The 24,952-nt window shown below is 40.5% G+C and overlaps 1 protein-coding gene across 1 annotated transcript; it reads left to right on the forward strand.

The window, feature by feature from the left end:
• On the forward strand, positions 1–11,301 carry LOC134494702 (protein FAM217A-like). The gene is made up of 4 exons (XM_063299949.1): positions 1–190; positions 5,162–5,380; positions 8,118–8,256; positions 10,122–11,301. The coding sequence occupies exons 1-4, from the start codon at positions 1–3 to the stop codon at positions 11,299–11,301; spliced, it is 1,728 nt and encodes a 575-aa protein (XP_063156019.1).
• Positions 11,302–24,952: the final 13,651 nt, after the last annotated feature.

Genomic DNA, 24,952 nt, shown 5'->3' on the forward strand with positions numbered 1-24,952 from the left:
ATGAGGAAGAAACGCTCGGAAGTTTCAGAAACTTCCCAGGCTAGAAGGCCGCATGCGAGTCCCCGACGCAAAGGAAGCGGCCTTCGAGCCGCCCGCTCTCCCCAATGGGAGGCGATCCTGACTGTCTCCTGGCCGGGTTGGGCTGCCCTGCGCTTGCGCTTGCGCTTGCGCTTCTCTTCCTTGCTTCCCGGTCGGTCGCCTTGGGAGACGGCAACGCTTTCTCTCTGGCTTGAGAGGGGGGAGGGGTCCGCCACTGTCTTGACACGGAGGACTGATGTCTCCTGTCAAGTGTTCTGTGTCTAAGGACCGCCCTTTATTTTCTGGCTCTGCTTCTTCCAGTCAGTTTAACCACTGCAATCTAATTTTCTGAATGAATGTGTGGTTCTAAATAACACATTTTTTTCACCCTTTCAAGCAGCCTTTCCCTGTCTGCTTTCCAGATGCGTTCGATTACAATGCTTGCTGTCCTCAGCAAACATCCTTCTTGGCCATGATCTCAGGATCATGAGAGATGTAATCCAATACACTGTAGGACGTCAAGTAGGATTTGTACTTCTTTCACATCTCTTTTACTTCATTTGCCTACCATACATAGCTTGTTTTTTATTCCCATTGCACATTTCATATCTCCATCTAGTTCTTGCTTACCACTAGTTCTACTGTACTTCATACCCCTCACCACACGCGTCCCTAAACAAATATATTTTCCCACAATGTATCTGCAGCAATTTTAGGAGGAAGCAACAACGTATTTTCCCAGAAGTCATTCTGTTGCGGGGATATAATTTTCCAATCCTTTAATACAGTTTCAATGAAAATTGTTATCATAATGTCCAATATGATTATGTATATTCTATGGAAAGGAATGATCAACGGTTGCCTTTTGGGCAGCATGTGTGTGACACTGTTAGGCAAAACATATGTCCTCCCACTCTTTGGTATCATTTTTAAGATTTTGTTTTTGTTTTATTAATTTAATAATAAAAAAAATAAAATAAAATAATTCTTCCAGCCTAAGTGCTTATCCATTACACCACATAAATATGCAGTTGCCTTTAAGGACAAACACTTAAGGGCTAGGCTTCTTTCTCTCCCCCAAATAACTTCAACTGTTTGATAACCCTATAAAAATGTCCTCTTACCTCTTGGAAGATGACTTTCTCCTTTGCTGGCTGGAGCACAGAAGCTGCTGAGTTTTTTTGTGTGCCTTTTGAAGTAAGATGACCATGCCTCTGGAGATTATGTCCCTTTCAGAGGACTAAATAAGGCATATCTTGTTTTTAGAAAAAACAAATCCTTCAATTTTGTCTTTTTTCCCTATGGTCTTACTTTAACATCTGCTGTTACTGTTTCTTTGCAACCTGTCATCCTGGCCCTAGTTTATTTTGAGAACAGAAGCCAACGTAGATGAATATTGCAATGTCTTCTTGAGAGAGAGCTGGTAAGAAATACTTCAAGCATGGACATCTAATTCTAGCCCTATAGTGATTTTTAAAATCATCTTAAATTCAGCCTAGTGGAATACGATTTGGCAGAGCTCTGTCTGTTGTTCCTATATTAACTATCCCTATCACATACAGTTGATTGTCATTTCTTGCTCATCCTGATATACGTCCTTTTTGTCTCTTTCCTAATTCTCCTCCGCAAACAGGCTTGGTGGTGAAAGCAAGACAGACAAGACTGCCAATTTGAAGGAAAAAAAAGAAGCTATCCCTGCAATTTATGGGACTAGAGTGCCACTAAGCACCTTCTCTCACCAGGTACATGAATCTTTCATCAAATGAATCCAGGCCTTTACACGGTACCCATTCATTCTGTACTATATCCGCTGTTTAATGATAAGCTGGATAGTTTGTCATATGAATTAGAGCCATCTTGCTTCAGACTTGGTTCCAGAAAGGGGTTTCAGAGCACATGGGAGCAGGAACACACCACCTGTCTGCAACTCCTCAAAGCAACTGAACCTTTTTCGAGAATCATGCAGCTTCCTACCACAACTGCCATACGATCTGAGGAAAACATGTGGCTGCTTTAAAGACCTGTAGGCAGATACTAAATCCATACTCCTGAATCCGCTGGAGCATCTTTCCTAAAACTGAATTCAAAGTGCTGCGCAGCCCTATAACTATACTGCGTTATCATTTTGAAGAAGCAAAATAGACCCAAATCTCAGATCAGAACATTATGCAAAGAAAGACCTGTCAAATGTTGAATAGAATAAACAGTGAAGCCTGCCATTTTGAGAAGTACTAATATCAATTGAATAAAAGTATTCACAATTGAGGTATTGTGCGTATTGGTTAAATTTTGAAGTTTGAGGCATTATTTTTAGAGAAAACTTGCTTTCGGAGATACAGTGATATGCTGAAAACTCTATAGTTAAGGAAGTTATAATAAGAAAGAGAAATAAAGAGAAATAAAATGAGGTCCAAATTAAGATTGAATAAAATTTGTTGGTTTTCACATTGATAGGAAATGTATTTATGAACTTTATTTCATACTGTATGTGACTTTTATTTACCTGTGCCTATATTATCACATAATTGAACTCTCCCAGTTAGATATACAATCACTGACATCCACCCACTCCTGGATAGAATATATCCTGGCTCTGATGCCATATGACTGCCTGTGATAAAAGATAGAGGGGAAACAATATCATAACACTGTCTTTAATATATTTTATATATGGTTAAGTTTAGGAATCATTGTATGTTTTGAGACAGAGGTATCCTCACCATGGAGGACTAAGAAAGCCAAAATGGTGGGCTTGACTGCAATTCAAAGTTATGCCTCTTTTTGTATCTGCGTACATCAACACATGTAGAATGGGGCAAGGCTTCAATCCACAGCTCATGCCTGCCATTTTGGATCCCTTAGCACTGTCCATTGCAGCTGGCAGTTTTGAGTTGATTTTTTATCATCACTAGTATTTGAAAACAACTTGGTGGCACATAATCAATCAATCAATCAATCAATCAATACCTGGGACTTTAAGTACAGATTCCCCAGTCCTCATAATTTCAGTGTTTAGGCTACTTCATTGTATATCTGTCATTCAGTTCTAGGGCTGGAAAAAACACAGAAGCAATGCAGCTGGTGTGTTTTACTTTCTTTCTGAACGTGTGTAGGCATTTCTTTCTTGGTTATATTCTGTTGTACCCAGTTTAACACCAAACAATAATAGCCATGTTTATCATGAAAAGCAATCAGTGGATACAGCATCTTTATTAGGTTGACAAGGTGTAGAAGATTACTATAAGCTGCTAAATTTCAACACCTTTTCATCCAAAAAGCATGATTTGCTTCCAAGAACTCTTGAAATTACAGGAAATGAAAAATAAGACTGAATATTAGGAATTTCCTGATGATAGGAGTTGTTAAACAATGGAGCAGTTTACCCAGAAGAGTGAAAAATCAGAAATAGCACCTTTTAAGACTGATTTTTATTTTAAGGCATAAGCTTTCATGAGCAACAGCTCACTGCATCAGGTGCATAAAGGGGCTTTCCTGACATGGGATTAAGTGCAGTGCAAAGTCTTCATATGTATGAATTAGTTCTTAGGTGTTAATCTGATATGAGGGCTCTCCCCAAGCTTGGTGAGGAGAAGCAAGCAAATGTCTATTAATTCTGTTTCTGAAAATATTAATTACCCAGTTGGTGAAGTCAAAACTGTTTCCACCATGTATCTCTGAGATACATAGAGCTTTGGCCAGTTTTCAAGTAGAGTATTTGAATTACTTTGTGGAGAGAGGAATGATTTAAAACATACTTGACCCCATATACAAGCTTTTTGCCTCCTAAAACTGAAACTAGAGAACCATCACAATAGGTAGGGATTCAGACTTGTTTTGTGTGTATCAATTTTGGCTTTACACTACACCTCTCTTCTGTGCTCTTTGCATAGGTGTGATTATGGATGTTTTTCATACCTAACTCATTGTCTTGGGAAGGATCCAGATAGCCTTGTGCATACACCAAGAGGGTGGAAATGTCTGATTTCTCTGATGACTGCTTCCCTTGGTGTCTCTGGCTCCCCTTTGGAGATTTGTCCAAAGGAGTTAAACTTTGTAAAAGTTCAGTTTCCCAAAATATGTTGATCATTTTCTGTTAAACAAATAGAAGTTTTTGATTGATTGATTGATTGATTGATTGATTATGTGCCATCAAGTGTTTTTCAACTCCTAGCGACTACATAGATAGATTTTCTCCATGGTGATCTATCCCTAACCCATTCTTTCAAGTCTCCCAATGGGGCACTCATTGCCCCTGTAACTGAGTCTGTCCATCTTGCTGCCGGTTCTTCTCTTCTCTTCTCTTCTCTTCTCTTCTCTTCTCTTCTCTTCTCTTCTTTCCTTCCACCTTTCCCAGCATTAGAGCCTTTTCCCAGAGAGCTGGGTCTTCGCATAATGTGTCCGAGGTAGGATAATTTGAGCCTGGTCATTTGTGCCTCAGGTATGAACTCTTGGTTGATTTGTTCAATGATCCATCAGTTTGTTTTCTTGGCTGTCCACGGTATTCCCAGGATACTTCTCCAACAGTAGAGTTCAAAAATGTCAATACTTTTCTTATCCTGCTTCTTTAAAGTCCAACATTTGCTATAAGCTCTGTATTTATTATAACTTATATATTGCGATAACAATAGCAAAAAGTTAACTCTTGAGACTCTAAAAGAAAGACTCAGCAGGTAGCAATATCTAGCCAGATGTGATTGATCTGGGAAAAGCTAAGCAGAATTGTTATTGGAGGCCACCAGAATAGACTAGACTGGAGGTGAAAGAATAAAATAAAATAAATGCAGAATAAGGCAATGGCAAATCACTTCCATATTCTTGTATAAAATAAAATAATAAAATAAAATAAAATAAAATAAAATAAAAGGGACATGTCTGCATATTCACCAGGAGTCAAACTCAACTTGAGGAAAACTTAAGGTGATACAATCAGGCAGGGCTAGCTCTACATTCTCAAATAACCTTTCCCAAAATGCAGTCCCAAGTTGACTCTTCAATGTTTTTCAAAATGCGCCATAGCTATGGTGGCAAAGTTTTATTTATTTTGTAAGAGGCCTGAACTCCATGACAGCTCTGAGTGGCATACAGTAATAAAATCATTACTAAAAAGATACAAGTAAAAATGTATAGTTTTATTTATATGCAGTTAGTGAAACTGAACATGAGTATAACTACAGGCGTCATGTGTGTATGGCTTGGAAACTGGCTCTTCTGCTGAAAAGAAATTTCATCCACCAGAAGATAAGCTTGCCACAGGAGGTGAGATCAAGTGCAGATATCCTTTATGTGAAGAATGCGCTGCAGCCAGATACTCGGCGGATAACGGATCGGAGGCCACTCCTGAAATTCATCTCTTTGGAAGAGAGTAGGAGACTTGCAAGATTGATGTCAGCCTTACCAAGTAGACCTAACAGGAAACACAATCAGATCGGCTAGTTCTACTTTATTGTCAGATTACATGAACCAGATCTTGCAAGTCTGAAAGTACAATTCTCCTCCTATCTCCTTTAGCCCTGAGGAATTAGGGAGGGTCTCTTCCGAGCCTCTTGCCCCACCCTCTATCCAGCTACAGACTATGATGTCTCTTATCTGACCATTCCCTAGGCGGTGTCTCTGGGCCCAGTCTCCCCAGATCATTCCCACGTACCATTACAGGCAGGAGTGGGATGGGGGTAGTGCATCTATCCTTGCTCTTCTTGACCTCTCAGTGGCTTTCAGTACCATTGATGATGGTATTCTTCTGGACCAGCTCCAGGAGTTGGGGTGGGCAGCACTGCATTGTGCTGGTTCTCCTCCTTCCTACCCAGTTCCAGTTGCTGTTGATAGGAGGGAGAGGTCCAGACCGTGGCCCTTAGTTTGTGAGGTGCTACAGGGCTCAGTCTTCTCCCCTTATTTAACATCTACATGAGGTCACTGGGTGAGATCATCTGATGGTTTGGGGTGAGGTATCACCAAGATGCTGATGATACCCAGCTTTACATCTCCACCCAGGCCACCTGAGTGATGACATCCCAGTGCCTGGAGGCTGTGGGGACATGGATGGGGTGTTTGGATCTTCTGGTTCCAGGGATCTTCCACCTTTGGTTCTGGATGGGGTGGCACTGCTCAGACAGACCTGGTACGTAATCTGGGGGTCCTTTTGGACTCATGGCTCCTGCTGGAAGAGCAGGTGGCAGTTGTGGGTAAGAGGGCTTTTGCACACTTTTGGTTTGTGCACCAGTTGCACCTGTTCCTAGACTGGGAGGCTCTGCTCACTGTCACTCATGTCCTCATGACCTCCTATGTGGACTACTGCAATGTACTCTACATGGGGCTGCCCTTGAAGTGCATTTGGAAGCTTCAGCTGGTGCAGAATGCAGCTGCACAGATAATAAATGGCACTAATTACTTGGCATATGTAACACCACTATTTTATGAGAGGCATTGGTTGCTGGTGTGCTTCCAGGTGCAGTTCAAGGTGCTATTTTTCTCCTTTAAAGCCCTTCTCGGCTCCGGACCTGGTTACTTGAAGAACAGTCTCTTCCTGGTGTTTTCTGCCTGTCTGATCTGGTCTGGCAGGAGGGGCCTGCTCCAGGTCCCATCATCTGAGGAATGCTGGTTGGCAGGCCCCGGAAAGCGTGCCTTTTCTGCAATAGCGCCTGCCTTATGAAACATTCTTCCTCCAGAGATTTAGATGACCCTGACCCTGCTGGCCTTTCGTAGGTCCCTAAAAACCTGGTTCGGTGCCTGGACCTGGGCCCTTGGTGTGTGAAGGGACCCATCTCCTGGTCTGTTAGCAACTGTTGTTTGTGATACCTTCCTTGGCTGCTGTGCATTTCGATTTTTGTATTTCTAGTTGGAATTGTTTTTAACTTATTTTAATGTTCACCTCCCAGAGTGACTTGTTGAGATGGGCTGCTGTACAAATTGATCAAATAAACAAACAAACAAACAAACAAATAAATATATGTGGTCGATTTTATTTATTCATATTTACTTTAAAGATTTACGTCCCACCTACTTCCATAGGAGAGGTGTGGAACTCGAAGCCTTAATGCTAGCCCTGAGCCTGTTTTGTAGCCACTGGAGCTTCCTCTGACCACCACTGCTAGAAATTACTGGCAGTTTCCCACCATTCTGAGTCACGGAATACATAATACAATTAGTATAAGGCCTAAAATAGGTTTAACGTAGTTTTTTAAAAAACAGAATTTCCCCAAACATCTCTCCGAAAGCTGGGAAAACACATGGAACATCCTTGTCCCGTCTGTATTTGTGTCGTGGCCCCACCCACACACGTCCCTGTGAGGCCAAGTGTGACCCGTACCCCTTCAACACGTATTAAGGCAGCCTTTGCCATAGTCGGCCCACTCTTCTTTATACAGCTCTAGAATCTCACAGCATAAATAAAAACGCAGAATTATAACCTAAAACAGGAGAGAAAAAGCAATTAAATAAGTGAAATGTTAAAAGAATGATTTGATGAAAGCAATGAGATTATCTCTTAAAAGCCCTCCTAAAACACAAGGTCTTTACCACCTTCTGAAAAATTATTGGAGAGGAAGTGGGATGAGATCCCTAGACATTCATACTTCCTCTTTGATTCTTCTGGTCTCCTTTTGGATATAATCTGCTTCAAGTCCTTCCAGAAAAGTTATTTTACTGAATTCCAGAATCACATAAAATCTTTGAAAAAGGATATACTGTACTTTCTGAAAGGAAAACTGCCTTGAATTTGAGCTATTACCGTAAGGGAAATGAGACAGAAAAACAGTGTCAGTTTCTTCTCAGAGGACCTCTGCTTTTTAAAGGTAAATCATGTGGGAAGCCCCAATTTTTCTTTCAAGTGATTGTACTATATTTCAGTATGAGTTGCACATCTGTGGAATTTCTTAGGCCGACATGCAGAACTGGGTGTAGCTTTGAGATCAAACATGTAGATCATTATAGTGCATGTTTTGCTTTATAAACATTACAGTGGCTCCGTTCTTTTACAGGACCGCTATAAAACTGCAACGGAAAAGTTGGCAACTCCTAACACGCCAAAAAATTCTAGGAAGGCACAGGTAGTATAAATTTGCAAAAATCATTTGTTTTACAATTTACTTATGCTTGAATTTCAGTGATTTTTCCAAGCTACATACCAATAGTATTTTTGTTAAAAATGTTTTGCATCTTTCAGCTCAATTCAAACAGCAGCAAACAAGGGCAATTCCATTCCCGGAACAATGTACCTAAACAAGGCAATAATTCTGTCAGCAGGTAAAAAAAAAAATTGAGTTTAAAACAAAATTAAACAGAATAAGAGCACAAGCAAGCCACTGGCACCTCTCAATGTCTTCATTAATAAAAACAAAGTGCCAAGTACCAACTTAGGGTAATCCTGTACTCTCACTGCATTTTTGCAGTTCTTGCTTGGCTTCATTCTTTGCTCTTTGTCTATGCATGACAGAAATGCAGTTCTTGCTTGGCTTCGTTAAAAGCATTGAACTCATTTTCAAACTCTCTTGGAAATTACCTTGCTGAGTGGATTGGCATGTGCAAGAGTATGCCAACATAAAAATATATATATATATTTAAAAAACTAATTGTGGAAGAGCAACAAGTATGATAGACATTGAGATATGTCTGCTTGCAAGAAAGCTATCTGTGGGAATGACTTCATATGGCTTCTTATAAGCTATTTATTGTTAATTACCTATTAATAATCATAGTTAATAATAATCACAATCTTAAAAGTCCCCATGATGAATACTTTAAATTTCTATGCTCTCAGGGCCAGTTTAAGCAGAATTTGGGAATTCGGGGTCTCTATTGGAGACGATGGACATAACCCACATTTTGGACCCTTTTTTTGTTGCAAAGCAGGTGTGTAGTGAGCTGAATACGGGGCGGGGGGCATTTCTATATGCCCTTTGCTGAGATCAGATCACTTCCTAATCCAGATGAAATTGGCCACCCAAGATCTCCACAGTACGAATAGCCTGATTAGGATGATCCAGCCCAGGTGCTCTCTGTATCTAGAGATGGCTTCCTGTGGGCTTTAGGATTTTCTAGGCAAACCTGCTGCCATACCCTTCATCCTGGGTACATGCTGTCACCAGGAAGTGACCTGGGTGCTTAATGCAATTACTCCCAAGGGGGCTCTTCCTGTTAGCTGATCCCAGTTGGCTGATTGGTTTACCAAAGACCTGCTGGAGATGAAGCTGTAGAAAAGGGGCTACAGCATGGTGGAAGAAGAGAAAAAGTGAATCTAACTGAACACAGGTTTGAGATCACGTTCAAACGTACGTTGTGGCAAGGAGGGAGGTGAAGCGTTCTTGTTTCTCATTCATCCTTTATGGTATCCCGAGGCTGTCATCCAGCAATGCTGTTCAGGGAGGCCAATCGCCTTATAAGAAAAATAGGTTCCTCTCCCACCTGGACGTTCTGACTGATCAGCACAACATTTTGCTGATCAAGTCACTCAGATTTGCCAAGTCCTGATTGTTCCTGGGTAGGGTCTGTTGTAGTGACTGGAGCAACATTTTGCCCGATCATCTGAGAGTTCTGATGATCTGTGAACTCTGATAACGTAGATGAGGTGCTCTGTCATACGTTTTCAGTCATTTGTGTACGTGATTCTTGCCCCTCTTGACTGAGGACCTGGGGAAAGTGTTCCTGATTGAATCTAGGTGATCAATGTCTCACTTTGGAAGAACAGTGCCAGCAGTTTTCAAACAGGCTATGCTTACCCACGCCTAAAGAGGCTGTTCCTGAATTTGCATTGAACAGCTATACAGCTTGTCTCTAACATCCCCTATTTAGGGAAGGTTACTGGAACTTTCTTGGTATACCACCTGGCCCTTCTTTGGCCAGGATTCAGATCAGGGCATGGGCCAGAGACTGCCTTGGTTATTCTTGTTGAATGGCCTTTGCTATGATCTTGATGGGGGTAATGCATCCTCATCCTTGTAGTATTTACATCAAGTATTAATTTGATGGAAATACAAAGTCTTATTTCAGAGTATTTCGCACGGCACTTCAGTTGCAAATGTAGTTTTTTTATACAGAGTTGGTGATGCTTCTTCTTAAGAGGTACAATGTGACGATCAATATTAATTTAGCTTCTTTCATTTTCTCTTCAGAGACTTCAGTAAACCTTGTGCAGAAATGCCATCTACCTCCAGTGATGTTCCTAGAAACGTAATCCATACTAATCCACTGGTACAATCTTTTTTGAAGAGACATCACCCTGTTTCTTATCCAGGAACTAAGAAGACCGCATCAGAGAAAAAGTGCAGAGATGGCGATGGGGACTTTCCCAAAAGGACAAAGGAAGCTACTACTACTGATTCTTCTCCTGCTAGAAATAGTAGTGGGGATGACGTGCATTTGGCAAACAAATGGAAAGTGAAAAAAAGAAATGATAATGTAGAAAGAAAGCTTTTAGCAGAAGAAAAGGCAGCAGCTGAGACTAAGAGAAGAAATAAAGCTCTGCTGGAAAAGTTAAAAAATGTAAATCTTAACTTAAAACCGGACCCTTTTGAGCACCAGGAAGATGATGTTCCCTCTTCTTCTGCTGAGAATGACACGTTTCCATATCCTGATTTTCTTCCTTCACCCTACAATAATTTGAATTTAAAAAAATTGTCCTTGTCCAAGTCAGATGATTGGAAATCATCTATAAAGCCACCACTTAATGCCTCGCTCAATAAACTAGTTTCACGTCTTGTGCAGATGGAAAGGTTACAGCACGCAACTATCTTAAGAGAAAGGGCAAACGAAGCTACTTGTCCTGCTGTGGCTGCTAACAATCGTACTATTTTGACAAAAGAAGTACCCCAATCAAAACAGCCAAGGCCACTTGATTGTTGTCAAGTAAAGCGTGATGGAGATACTAGCTGTGGTGGGCAACAAACAGACGTGCCAAAATGCCAACAGAGCCATAACCACAAAAATCCTGCACCCTCTATGCATTCATCCTCAACGATGACCCGAGCATCTTGCAGCAATGTTAAGTCCAACAAAACTCCAGCAGTTTTAAGCTCCACAAACGTAGCTGCACGACCATCTCTCTCATGCTCTGGAAGCTCATCCAAAATCTGCCCAGATGTGACACTGAATTCTACAAATGTAGACTCATCAAGCACAACCGCAGCTTGTTCCTTACCTGACAGTGAAAGTTCAAAGAATAAACAAACAAAGACAAAAAAGAAAGACCTTAAAAAAAGGGGGTCTTTAACAAGTAGACCCTCCCAATCTCAGAAATTAAAATCTGTCTCTCTCAATTCAAAGCAGAAGTCCTCCAGTGTTGATCCTCAGTGATCTCTGGAGTGAAGTAATCATTGATCAGTGTTATTTGTGCAAAACAATTGAGCAAGAACATTTTGGAAAGCGCCATCTTAATTTGTATTTATGTGGAAGAATGAACTCACCACCTGGGACGAACAGGCATTTTTTCTTCCTAGGATGCAGAGTGTTGGCGCTACCCTGGGAAGAAGGGTTAAAACAGCCACACCCTCTCCTTAATTGGAGAGTTTGTTTAATAAAACGGGAACTGAAAACAAACATGTGGGTGAGTGTGTCGAGGAAAAGAGTTAAGCCCAGAGGACAGCAGAGATGTGGGAAAGAGAAACTCCAACCCAAAGTGCCACTTTGGTCTGGAAACCAGGAGACCCTGAGTTCTAGTCCCACCTTAGACATGAAAGCCAGCTGGGTGACTTTGGGCCAGTCACTCCCTCTCAGCCCAACTCACCTCACAAGGTTGTTGTTGTGGGGAAAATAGGAGGAGGAAGGAGTATTAGGTATGTTCCCTGCCTTGAGTTATTTATAAAAAGGGCATTGTCACTGGATCCCACCTTTGTCAACAATTATGTTCTGCCAAGTATCCATGCAGTGGTCAGGTGCTCAGAAATACACTTTAGGCAGATTAAACAAAAGTATAAAAAGCATAGCATAAAGAAATGAAATCATTACATACCTAAGCAAGTTGAAACCCTATCCTGTTAAGCTGTCAGGAGCTTCTTGACCAAGACAGCGGAGATACCCCAGGATGGCTTAATTTCCACAGCGCCCAGTGCTCACGTCTGTGCAGAAGCTCCCAAACTCAAAAGGCAATCCTAAGAGTTTTATCAAGGTGTGGCCCTAAAACCTCATGGCCCTGTTGCCATGGTACCGAGGTTGCATGACCCAACCTTGACTAGGATGCTTCCCAGGGTCTGGTGCACCTGTTTCCAGGAGTCGGGAAAGCTGTACAGATAAGCTAGTGGTTAACAAAAACAGTTGGGGGTTTTCTCTTATCTCCCCCCCCCATTCCAAAGAAAGTTAAAAACCAAGCCAGTTAAACATCAGTATAACTCAAAATAAACTCTAATCTTCTTTGTGTGAGGGAGAAAAATCAAAATACTGTATGTCCTCCTCCTCCTCCCCACCAAAGAAGTTTTTCTAGCTTGTGAAAATCTTTTAAATGTTGCCATGTGACGTTACGCAGCATACTGAGTTATTTAAATGTCATAATACATTCCATAGAGTTTTTTGAACTGCAGACAGAGCCACCAGTGAATTGAAAACCACCCTGAATTGTCCCATTTCCTTGCTGGATCATGCCATTTCCATGGTTTATTCAAAACATTCAAAACATGAAACTTACATATTTATTTATTTACCATTCATGATTTCTATGTTCATAATGATTTTTGCTTTTTTTTTTTTTTGGTAGGTACCACTTTTTTCTGAAAAACAGAATTGCAAAAGTTAATATATCATAGGAAACTGTACTTAAAAAGGAACAAATTACACAAGCTGGACAGCCCTAAAATGAAAATGAGCGGGGGACGCCGAGAAGATGGCCAACTGAACAGACTGCCCGCAAGCTCAGCGGGCAGACCTGGCAGCGTGGGAGAACTACTCAAACAATTTTGCAAGATTTTTAGAAGGTATCAGTTGGCTGAGGGCTTTCTGAAAGGAGTGGAAGAGATATATCAAGAAGGAGAATCGTAAGGATCCAGAATGAGCAGGCATGCTGCTCAGGAAAGAGCTGCAATTCGACTTGCAGGACTGGTCTGTTTGTCTCAGGGCTTGTTTCGGGAATGGGATAGCTCTGATATGTGGGAAGTTCTTTGCAGACTTGCTAAGGGGGGCACTCGGGCTCCTTGATTCATTTATAAAAAATGGCCTGTGTATAATATGGAGACAAATAAATGTTCTGCTTTACTAGGAGGTGGGATAAAAAACTAAGAATAAGTATGTGGATGGATTTCAGGGCTGTATGACTCTCTTTTTCCATAATGATTCAAAGTTGGTTTGATTTTTTTTTAAGGTATAATAGAGGCAAAGACAAGGAATATGTTAAAGATTGTATGATTAAATGGGCTAAGAATTCTAGGTACAATATTATGATAAAACGGTGGGAAAACATGTGGAACAAAGGTCTGAAATTCACTTGGGACCATAATTTGAAAGAGAATTTTTATAAAATGCTGTACCGTTGGTATTTAACTCCTGACAAGCTGTCTAAAATGTATAATGGGATATCAAAAGTCTGTTGGAAATGCTCACAGGGGGAAGGAACTTTCTATCATTTATGGTGGACTTGTGGAAGAACTAAGAAATCCAGGAACCAAATATGTAGTACTATCCAAAAAATTCTTAAAGGGGACTTACAATTGAAACTGGAGCTGTTGCTCTTGGGTTTGGTGGAACAACAGCCTGAAAAGCAACATGGAACTCTGTTCTGATATATGATAACAGCAGCAAGACTCTTATATGCTCAGTGGAGGACTGGATGATTCAATTGATAGAATTAGCACAAATGGCTAAACTGACAGCAGCGATAAGAGAAAACACTGCAACTAGATTCGTTTCCATTTGGAAACTGCCCTTGGACTATTCACTGGTAACGCAATAGAATGAAGTCTTGATTTTAGGTTTTGATGATTGAGCGGTTTGATTTTAGAGATACAGTGTTACTAAATGTTTAAGTAGTAGTAAGAGATTAACTTTTATGTACTTTTATACCTGTGCTGGAAAAGATCAGAAGCCATTGGTCTGATATGCTTCTTTGCTTATTCCTGTACCGTTTTAGCTTTTCCGGTTTCTTTTTAGACTTGTATTCTATCGGTCTTATACTCTGCATTATGTGCCTTAATTATATCTTGAACAATTAATAAAACATAAATTTTCAAAAAATGAAAATGAGCCATATTTTTTCTTTGTTCTTTTATATATTCTTTTATAAATACTACAATTCTGTCTAGGGAAGAGTCCTGGTGGTAGCAGTGATAGGAAAAGTTATGTATACAGAGTCGGGAGAGAAGTTGGCGGGATTGCTTATGATTCCTTTTTATGCTTTCTTAACAGCATTTCAATGAGCTCCGTAGTGGCTACATCAGTGCAACCCTATTGGGCTAGATTTGCATGTAATTATTTTACTCCCCACAAACAGTTGTGGGGGGAAATAGATACATCCAATTTGTGAAGCTCAGATTACCTCTTTATACATGTCACTGCAAGTGTAGCATGATCTAAGGTTCAAGATTTCTAAGATTTAGATAGCTAGACAGCAACAGAACGAACGGGATAGTGATATATGTCATATACGTGTTTTTTTCTTTTTAAAGAAATTATTAAGAGATTTTAGATATAAGAAATATTTAGCAAAGTAAATGTGAAAAAGAAAAGAAATAATTAAAAAAGAGAGAAAAGAAGATAGAAAGAAGAAAACATAAAAAACCAGAAAGCATATATAAAGAAATTGCTTCTACTACACAATCAATTACTGTAGGGTTCTGTAGTCTACTAAATGCCTCTACATTCTTTGCAGCAGGATTAGGTGATAAAGTCTATCTGAAGAATTGTAGTAGGAAAAATGAGCTATCTGAAACATGTTAATGCCACTGAAATATCTGCTTCACAATTTTTACAAAGGAATGACTAATGGAGGCACCAACATACCACATAGCCAGAATATCTACCTACCTACCTACCTACCTACCTACCACCATCCATCCATCCATCCATCCATCCATCCATCCAGTGTTCTGTCACGAATGTACTGTATAAATTTGCTTGATGCATATTTGCCTGATGCAGGTAACTTTTATAGTCACCAAAACTTCCTCAATCTGGTTCCCTCCTGCTGAGACTATGACAGCAAGAACGTACTGTATTTTCAGTGTTTGCAATTAAGTAGTACATCTTCTACTCTCAAGCATCCACAGAGACTAAAAGAGGAACAGGGTATTTGTAGGTACAGTATGTGTGGCAGCTGTGCCACATAGCTAAAGGGAGGTAAGGGAAAGGGAAGCATGGAAGATCAGAGAAGGGCAGATATAAGGTGGTGTGGAGGAGAGGAGGGAGAAGCAAGATTTACCGGTCTTGTCTTACTCACCAGAATTACCATTCAGAATTTGTCTTATCCCAGATTTCAGGGTGTTGGTCTGGGTGGGCCACAACCTGACCTGGAATGGTCTAGGCCAGTGCTTCCCAAACCTGGGTAAATTACCCACACTTGGGTAGAAGTGGTTTTTCTTCGAGTAACAACACACAAACCCATTACATTGACTTTAAGTGTTTTATCTACATTGGGTAAAAAGGACTTTCTGATGTGCAGTTGTGGGTAAGGAAGGAAAAGGTTTGGGAAGCAGTGCTCTAGCCAAACTTCTGAGTCACAGTGTGCTTGTTCGATGCTTGAAACAAGACACATTTTTTTGTCTTGCTCACACCCCTATTACTGCATGTGAACAGCACTTTTGAAGCATTTTAGAGCATGAATGGAATAAAGTTGGGGAATTTAAGAGGAGACAAATAAGTATGCCAAGTTGCCTAGCTGAATAGATCGTTGTTTGAAGGCTAAAGAATTTACTGAAAGTTACAAAGACAAACTTCTGATACAAGGAGCTTTTGGATTGAGCTAGTTCCATATTAATATTATATGGATCACCCCTTTTTTCTTTAGTTTTAGTTCACTTAAATTATTGTTACTTCATTTAATCACTATCAATTTCTGTATTAATTTCTTTTTGCATTGTATCATCACTGTTACATTATTCCCTTCTGTTTATTATATTTTGGCTGTTGTATTTCACCAAAACTTTTTAAAAAAATCCTGTACCCATGTTTACACAGTCCAAAATATTGCAGAAAAAAGAAGTGTACCTTGTTTTCTTTCTTGGCCTGCATATTTGACTTATTTCATCCAAGACTGGCTTAGGTTTGCCTACTACTGTAAAATGTTATTTGCACTCTTGGCACACTGTCTTTGAATTTGTTCAGGAAGGTGAAGAGTAGATTAAATATCCAGGGGAATAAAAGACTGAACCACCTAAAAGACTGAATGACCCAGCATTTGGGGAGGGGCAGGGAACAGAAGGAGCATGGCTGGCTATCCATTGAAGGTTCAGGAATCACTTCCCAAGGGTTTTTTTTAAAAAATCTCCAGAATTTTTGGTTTACATTTTGAGCTCAAGCGCATAGGCAGAAATTAGGGTAGCGTGAGGAAGGTTTTTCAAGGAGAACCTTGGGTGGATCTCTCAACTGAAGATGAGTGTTTTCTCATCCTCAGTAGCCAGAGGGTATTAAAAATATTATCACTATTAATTGCCCTTTTCGTGTTCCCTTTGGTTGTTTTATGTTTGGGTGTGTGGGTGCCCATCCCTCTAACTGTATAGAAAATGAAAGGGCAACAGTTTAAAGAAGTTGAAATAGAAAAGCTGGAGTAAAATTTATTAGAGAAAGCTAAATCATTTGTCTCTGCACCCAATCTTTTCCACTATCATTGGCAGTAATAATAAAAAGATAACTGCTTTAATTGGGGTGAACTTGACTCCTGATATCAGGGCTTTGTTAAGGTGCATATGGACCAAAGTTACAAAAGGCCTTTCTGCTTTGGTCTTGGAAAGTAGAAAAAGGCACAGAATTTTGGGCTGAAATTCCTTATCAACATCTTCAAACCCAAAGTCCAATGAACCTAGGTCACCTACTAAATCCTACGCTGTGTCCTGATAATGCAGTGTTTGGGGGTCAGGGATCCAACTTGGTCACTTGACCTTCAGAGGAGCAGTAGACCATCTGGTAATACTGGGTATCAGTGGAAGAGGCATGTGGAACATTTTTGGCCTTTTCTTTTGGTGTTTTCAAGAGAATTTAAAAATAGAAATGAGAGTGAAAAGCCTCTCAAGGGCAATCCAACCCCCCCTCAAAATGGACCAAAATCAGGCGGCTGAAGTTTGACAATTTTATGTCAATTTTTCAACAGTATGGTGATGGGGGGCGGCAAATGGGATGCTCGGGTATCTATCCCTGCCCTAAAGTAATTATCTATACCTTATTATTCTGAATGTTTCTGAAATGAAAGAGACAGCATTTATTTTTTAAAATGCAGTGTATATTTCTAAATTAAAAAGTAAAAATAATAATTGCAATACCATGGCCTCTAAAATTTTCCAGTTATTATTAGCATATGGAATTTAATTTGATTATAGATTAGATTCTTTTTGTTCCACAATCCGTGTGGAGCCTAACAACATAAAAATTAAATCAACAACAGAGAGATGGCAATAGGCAATGCTGAATCCATAAAAGAAGAAAACAGTTGTAAAACTGGCATCCACAGCACAGCATACCTGACAATTTCCTGAAGCCTTCTATTACCCTCTCCAGGATAAAACCAGTTGATAACTACAGCTGCAGCTTGAAGGTAGTTCTTCAAGATTAACAACTGAGAGTATCTTCTTCCTTCCTGTTGAGTCTCAAGTCCCTAATTGCACTTCTATCATTTCAGAAACAGATTGTACCGATTTCTGCTTCCAGGACATTCTCCTATTCCTGATATTTATAAGAAGAAATGCCGTTAATATATTGCATTATGGGTACTCTACAGTCACAAGACCTAGTGAGAATTAAGCTCTTTGGAAACCAAGGGACTGCTTTTGTTTGTTTTTATGAAGGAACATAAATCTGAAAAGATTAGCAACTCTCAGGCAGTACTTAATATTTCTACTCTGAAACAAGGTAAAGGTAAAGGTAAAGGTTTCCCTTGACGTAAAGTCCAGTCGTGTCCGACTCTAGGGGGCGGTGCTCATCTCCGTTTCTAAGCCTTGGAGCCGGCGTTGTCATAGACACTTCCGGGTCATGTGGCCAGCATGACGACTCGGAACACTGTTACCTTCCCGCTGAAGCGGTACCTATTGATCTACTCACATTTGCATGTTTTCGAACTGCTAGGTGAGCAGGAGCTGGGATTAACAACGGGAGCTCACCTCGCCGCGCGGTTTCGAACCGCCGACCTTCCGATCGGCAGCTCAGCGGTTTAACCCGCAGCGCCACCACGTCCCTTACTCTGAAACAAAGGATGTCATAATTACAGTTATTAACCATATGATGGTAAAATATACCAGATTTTGCCTGAACATAAACAGATATCACAGATAATCAGCATGCAAGTTAATACTTAATTGATAAATATGGCTTGCCAATGTAATTGCTTTTATTTATTTATTTATTTGGTGCCTTCCAGTCAGCCTTGACTCCTGGTGATTGCCTGGACAAGTCCCTGCTGTTTTTCTGGCAGGATTTCAGAAGTGGTTTGCCATTGCCGGCTTCCTAGGGCTGAGAGAGAGTGACTGGCCTAAGGTCACCCAGCTGGCTTTGTGCCCAAGGCAGGACTAGAACTCACGGTCCCCTGGTTTCTAGACTGATGACTTAATCACTACGCCAAACTGGATCTCCACTTGCTTCTAATACATTCCCCGTATTCATCTCTACCTATCCTGATTTTTACAGGGGTGTGGACAGTGCTTTCTATTTAAAATTCTTCTTCTTTGGTCCTCCACTTTACATATAGAAACAAATCTGTTGAGAAAAGATGGAATAAATGTAAATATGTTTTATTTATAGTTGTATTCCAGAAATCCTGGAAAACTCTTCGTCAGTTGTGGTATCTGTATATGAAAAAAAGATGTATATAACATTGGCATGGATTCCTCCAAGTTGTTAAATAATTTGACAAATAAATAAATAAATAAATAAATCAAATAGAAAACCATGCAATTTCACTACAGCTGATAAAGTTGTTAAGCAGGTGACCTATATGCCTGCTTAGTACAGAAAAATACCGTATAGTCAAGGAAAAAATGAGCAAGCTTTTTAAGTATTACCTTTTTATGTAATACTAATATGACACAGGAAGTATTATTTTAAAAATAATATCGATTGAAGATGTCTTGCAGTCTGAGTGCAAAACTCTGATTTAGAAAAAAAACTGAGATGTGTACAGTATAAAGAATGTTGGGGGAAAGATTTAAAAGCAAATTGCAATAATGCATAGCTGGGAATATATAGTATGGGAAGAGGAGAATAGAAAGCCTTGTTATGCACACACATTTGCCTAAAGGGATTTTCTAGAATAAGTGTCCTTCCCACTGCTAAGTTAAAAGACCATCCACCCATCCCTGAGCTGGTTGACGAGTTCCCTTTCCCCCTTGTCAAGGCCCATCCTACAGCTGTTGCCTCTGTGATGATCAGGGCATGCCAAAGAAAGCAATACTGTAGATGAAAACATCTGGCTTGCCCTCCCACATTCTGGAAACAATCTTCAGATCAGGATATTGCTGCAGGCACAGGACAGGGATGGGGGTTTGGGGAGATAGGGAGGTATGACAGATGGCTGGCCAAAGCAGGACAGCCGTGTGATAGATTATACAGGCAGCTCTCTTGAAACTGGGCAATGTGGGTTTTGAGAGGCAGCTAATCCTGCACTCAAGACAAACACTGATTGGTAGCTGGGGCAGCTGGGTGAAAAAGCAGGGGAACCAGTTCTCTCAGAATCTGGAAAACCAGCTCTCCAGCTGATGAGCTGGTTGGGAGAAAGGTTTATATTATATACCTTTGAGATCCTTCCAGATGACTGAGTTGCAACCTTCTTGGTGAAAGGACAATTTGCAGTCAGAAGCCAAGTTCCCATATAATACAGTTTCTCCCATAAATGAGCTAGTTGAGAAACAACGGTGTGGTAGTTGTTGCCCTCCCCCCCTCACTTTTTTGTCTTACGAAAAAACCACCTGATTTTTTTCCAGTTAATTTTTTGGGTCATGCCTACAGAACTTTGTTTTGAGAAGAACTTCCAGTGCTCAAGGGCAATGCTTAATCAAGGGGTCTAATGCACCTGGGGGTGTGCAGTTTGGAGATCCACCTCCATAATAGCTCCTGAAACCAGTAACAAGCGATGAGAAAAATATTTGCTTGAAGTCGGAAGTGCTGCCAATCACAGTGGATAATATTGAGGTAGACGGACAGCTAGTTTTACCTGACATAAAGCAGCTTCCAATATTTCCAATCTTAGTGACTATATGAAAATGAAATAAGGAGAATACTGTATGTGGTGCCAGGATCACTTTGAATGTTCAAACTCTGTCAGAAAGATCTCCACGTGAAGAAAGAATCACATGAGACAAAATCTGAGATGCTTAGTCTGATATAAAGAACCAGATATACCATTATAACCATAGCAGGGCCTGATCCCCTCCAAAAATTGCTCCTGGGCATTTTTAATATGACTGAAGGACCCAATTATGAAATGCCTGGAGAGTTTTTATTAAGTACATGTAGTATTTTCCTGAGCCCCCACAACTATTGTGAAAGCCCAGGAAAAGCTGAAGTTCTGTTAAGCAGCTCCTGACAGGTATAATGGATTTGCCCATGCTGATCCAAAGCACCTTTCCCCCCTTGGATCTGAATATTACACACCTCTAATGCACCTTAAAAATTTTTTGACTCTTGCTCCAAACAAGGCTTCTTCCTATCTCATTTCGGCAGGTTTTAAAATACTAATTGTATCCCTCAACCCCCATAGTGCAAAAAAGTGTGATGTCCCCTATGGCTCATGGGCAGGGCACAAAGGAAAAGTGTGCCTCATCCCACCCACCCATCAAAAAAGGTTGTTCTCTCTGGCTTAAGCCACAGTTCTCCTGATAACAGAGGCTCATCAGAAAACTGGGCATTTGACAAGAGAAGCTGCGGTTGGTGGGAATGCTAAATCTCATCATAATTCTCACTGGAGTGAACTATAGTTCACAGCAGAAGTGACATCACCTCTAAAAACGTAAGTACAGCCTTGATGCATCAGGCATGAACAGGTGAAAGGTCCCCTGTGCAAGCACCGAGTCATGCATGACCCTTTGGGGGGACACCGCTTTCGCCACATTTTCTTGGCAGACTATAGAGCGGGGTGGTTTGCCATTGCCTTCCCCAGTCGTCCCCAGTGTAGCATACTTAAGACAAACCACCATGCACTCTTCTTGCCTTCATCTTTTTACCATAATCCATTTATGCATTAAGTTATCCTGAAAGTAATAGGAATGTACCACATGTTATATAAAGCTGAGTCAACATACCATGTGAAAATGTGAGCAGAGTCAAAATGCCGAATATATAATTGTATTTAAATGGGTTTATCAGAAGGGGAATGAATATTGATGGAAATTGGATTCTTCTTCCTGTACATCAAGAAATCTGCTCTGAAAGGTTAAGCAGGATTATAGGTTTACGTAAGGAATATGGGGGAAAGGGGGTAGAGATAGGAAAGGCTGGTTGTGCATGATATCAGATGCATGATTGATGGTAATATCCTTTTGATAGAGAAAAAAACGGAAAACAAGTAAAAATAGTAGCAATCAAGAAACAATGACAGATTGCATAAGCAACTTCTCAAATTTTACAGTAAAATTAATGAATGTGACAGAGAAATTTTCTGAACCCAACAAGCCTGACAATGTAATGATGTTCAGGTCCACCCTACTCTAACCGGACTGAATCTACGGACATTTAAAGCTAGCTGCAGCAACCCTGTATAATCACAGATCAGAAACAAGGACAACACAGGGGATTTTTTTGCTTATTGCTCTTCTTACACTTTATGTTTATATTGTTATCGAAGTATTCATGCTGCTGTGAGTCTTGTGACACACTAGTCTTAAAATATTTTGTTTCACTCTACATCAGTAATAATCAATTGTATATAAGCTGGGACTAAAATAATCATCTTTTTAGATCATTCTGTAATTGGCCGGGAGAATGTAGGGTTATATATTATCAAGTTAAGTCTAGCCATTGTTTCTTGTCCCCTTGGCCTCCTCTGTCACTTGTAAAAGCTGGTAGAGGCTTCTGTGCAGGTGCTGTACATAAGCAGAAGCCTCTTCCACCTATTGTAAGTGAGGGATAATACTAAGATAGGGTTGCAGTAGCTAGCTATGTTCATGCTGCAACTCCTAGTCAGAAACGGATCAGGATTTCATAATCGCTATGATCATGGATATGGCTCGACTGGGATTTGTCCCCAACACATGTGGGACTCATGCTGGACGTCATGTTCTGTTTCTATGGAACCAGTGATCTGAATTTCTGTGGGGAACTCCACGTAGCTCCACTTATTAGCTTTAGACCAGCAGCTGGTACAACTGTTTGTAGGAGTGGAAGTCTAGTTAAAGTGTCCTGATCCAATTGCCCAAAGAATCTGAACGGTTTTCTGAATGTACCTGGGAAACTGCACACATTGTCTATTGTTGACATTTGGGGTGTTCTGCCTGATCTATGGAATATGTAGGTGACCTGGCAGTTGAGGAGGCAACTCCTAAGCACCCATTTCATCTTGTAGAGTGAAACGGTCCCTTGAGATTTATGGGTGGTCATGAAGTCACCAGAGGTTAATCTTGACTTAGAGAAGACTTTTGCTTAAACATAGCAGAGGCCCTCAAGTCACCATTTATAAAACTGTTAACCAAAGGTAAAATAAGGACACACAGGAAATATAGCCTGAAGTCAGAATAATTGAGTCACATAAACAGTTTCACATCATTAAAAGTGTGTGAGCCAGAATCAGATTGTAGTATTGAAAAATATATACCCAAATTGTTTGTAATTAACTCAGAATTCAGCACTATTATTGTATTGCTTTGGGCAAAGATTAACATGAAGGAAATCCAAGAGCAGCAAAAGAAAAAGAAAAAGCAGATAAAACATTTAAACAAATATATATTTTTTCTAACGTTTTGCTTTGTCTATCAGTGCTTCCAAATACATTTCCAACAGCTCTATATGGATTTTGACTATAATTGTGATGCACTATCCTTATTTCTTATGGAACAAAAAGTCTACACCATTTGGCTTTGCTCCACATTCTACATTGATCTCTGGAGGTCTCTGGAAGAGAGACTTATGGCCGTTGTGAAAAATTAACCTGGCAATCCCAAATAAGCATGGTGTTTTGTTGATGTATCTCTTCAGAGAGAACAAGCCTGTATATTCAGTGCCTTCTCTTCATAATCAGTTGGTCCTCTGAGGGAATGGGAAATGGAATATGATTATCGCCCTACCATGCCAAGCTAAGATAGTATCAGAAGAAGAGCTAATAAGAGAGGAGATATCCACAGTACAAGAAATCTTAAGTTTATTGTGTTGTGATTGGGTCAGCGAAATTTAAAGTTATACCTATCCCCAACATAAACTAAAAAGAAATTGTGCCACTTCTGATCAAATACATTTGGTTTTGCCATAGTCAAAATCTTGGACAGCCACTGTCAGTGAGAACAGACAAAACTGGCCTAATTCAATATAATCCGTTTTCTAGGTTCCTGAGCTCCCAAGCTCCCTATTGCTTGAGTACTACTTTGGATCCTTGGTAGATCCAGGAGTTGGTTGTCTAGCTATAAACCTCAGAGCAATATTCCCTAAGTAGACTCCAAAAGCAGTTTTTTGCTTGCCGTGATCTCCATATTTAAATAGCAAAAACTGTTCTTGCAACACCAGTTTCAGTCCCCACCTTGGCAGACCTAGAATGAGATTGGCTGCCAAGCTGACCTTGACTTCTCATTCATTGGCAGCCAAGTCATGCCAAACATCAAGAGCTTTTTCTTGAAGTAATGGTTCATAATAATAGGTACCTTGTAACATTTTAGCATGAGCCAAATATTTTTTGCTAGGAAGCATCTTGTAAGCAGAACTGCTCTGCAATATCCGTCTCCACTACAAACTCGAGGAGCTCTCCACCTCCTCTTAAGTTGTCAGAAAAGAATACCAACAAAAGGCATTATCCCCATTGCGAATCTCTATCCTGCCTCTACTCTGGCCTGCTGATGAATGGTGGTGCCCAGAGAGGTTGTTTGCAAAGCACGTTAAGTAAAGTTATGGGTGAATTCCTCCAGCTCTGTTTCCTCCCTCCTCCCCAAATGTCAGCAACCAGTGGGAAAACATCTAGCAATCATGACAACGATGGTATTCTTTGGTTTTGAACATGCTCGCTGGGAATCTGGCCACAATACGCTTCTGGACTTTCTGGCTGAGTTGGCCCTTGAGAGCACTGTTTTGCAATGGTTCCAGACTTTCCTGTTGGGACATGTCTGGAATATGGTGTTGGGGAACTACTAATTAATATCTAGGTTTCTGTCTGTTACAGTAATTTATCTTGTCTACAGTGCCATTCAACATTTACATGAAACCACTGAGGGAGGTCATTCAGAGTTATAGAGCGAGGTGCCATCAGTAGTCTGATCATCCCTTACTCTATTGCTCCTTATATTCTGTTGGAAGGAAATCTTACCAGGTCCGTTTCGAGCTGGGAATGAAAGTTCTTAGCGATTGCTTGAACAGAGATAATTTTATTTTCCAAGAGCATGGTACAGAGTCTGCTGGTTGGAGGTGGCCACGTTTGTATTCTCCCCACAAGCTCTTTATATAGGGGAGCTTGGCTATTGTTATGTAAAAGCGGTCCCGCCCTCTAGGAGCTTCTGAGGAGGCACACTTAGCCGGTTTCTTGGCAGGGGCACTCTCTAGGAATTCTAGGAAAGTGCAGTTTACTGGCGTTCGGAGAGGAGGTGCTCTGTGCTCAGGCTGTTTGTGCTTCCTGTTCTGATAGTCCAGCTTCCCTGCTGGGCTGTGGCTTTGTCTACTGGCTTGGAATGTTCACCTTGGAAGGAATCCTTTGTTA

This window comes from Candoia aspera, chromosome 3 (genome assembly GCF_035149785.1).
Source record: "Candoia aspera isolate rCanAsp1 chromosome 3, rCanAsp1.hap2, whole genome shotgun sequence".
NCBI classification, from domain to species: Eukaryota; Metazoa; Chordata; class Lepidosauria; order Squamata; family Boidae; genus Candoia; species Candoia aspera.

Coding starts and splice junctions, on each gene's coding strand:
- LOC134494702 (XM_063299949.1), top strand. CDS start 1: ATGAGGAAGAAACGCTCGGAAGTTTCAGAAACTTCCCAGGCTAGAAGG. Junction 191..5,161: donor CTTCTCTTCCTTGCTTCCCG/GTCGGTCGCCTT, acceptor ATTTATATGCAG/TTAGTGAAACTGAACATGAG. Junction 8,257..10,121: donor GGCAATAATTCTGTCAGCAG/GTAAAAAAAAAA, acceptor TTTTCTCTTCAG/AGACTTCAGTAAACCTTGTG.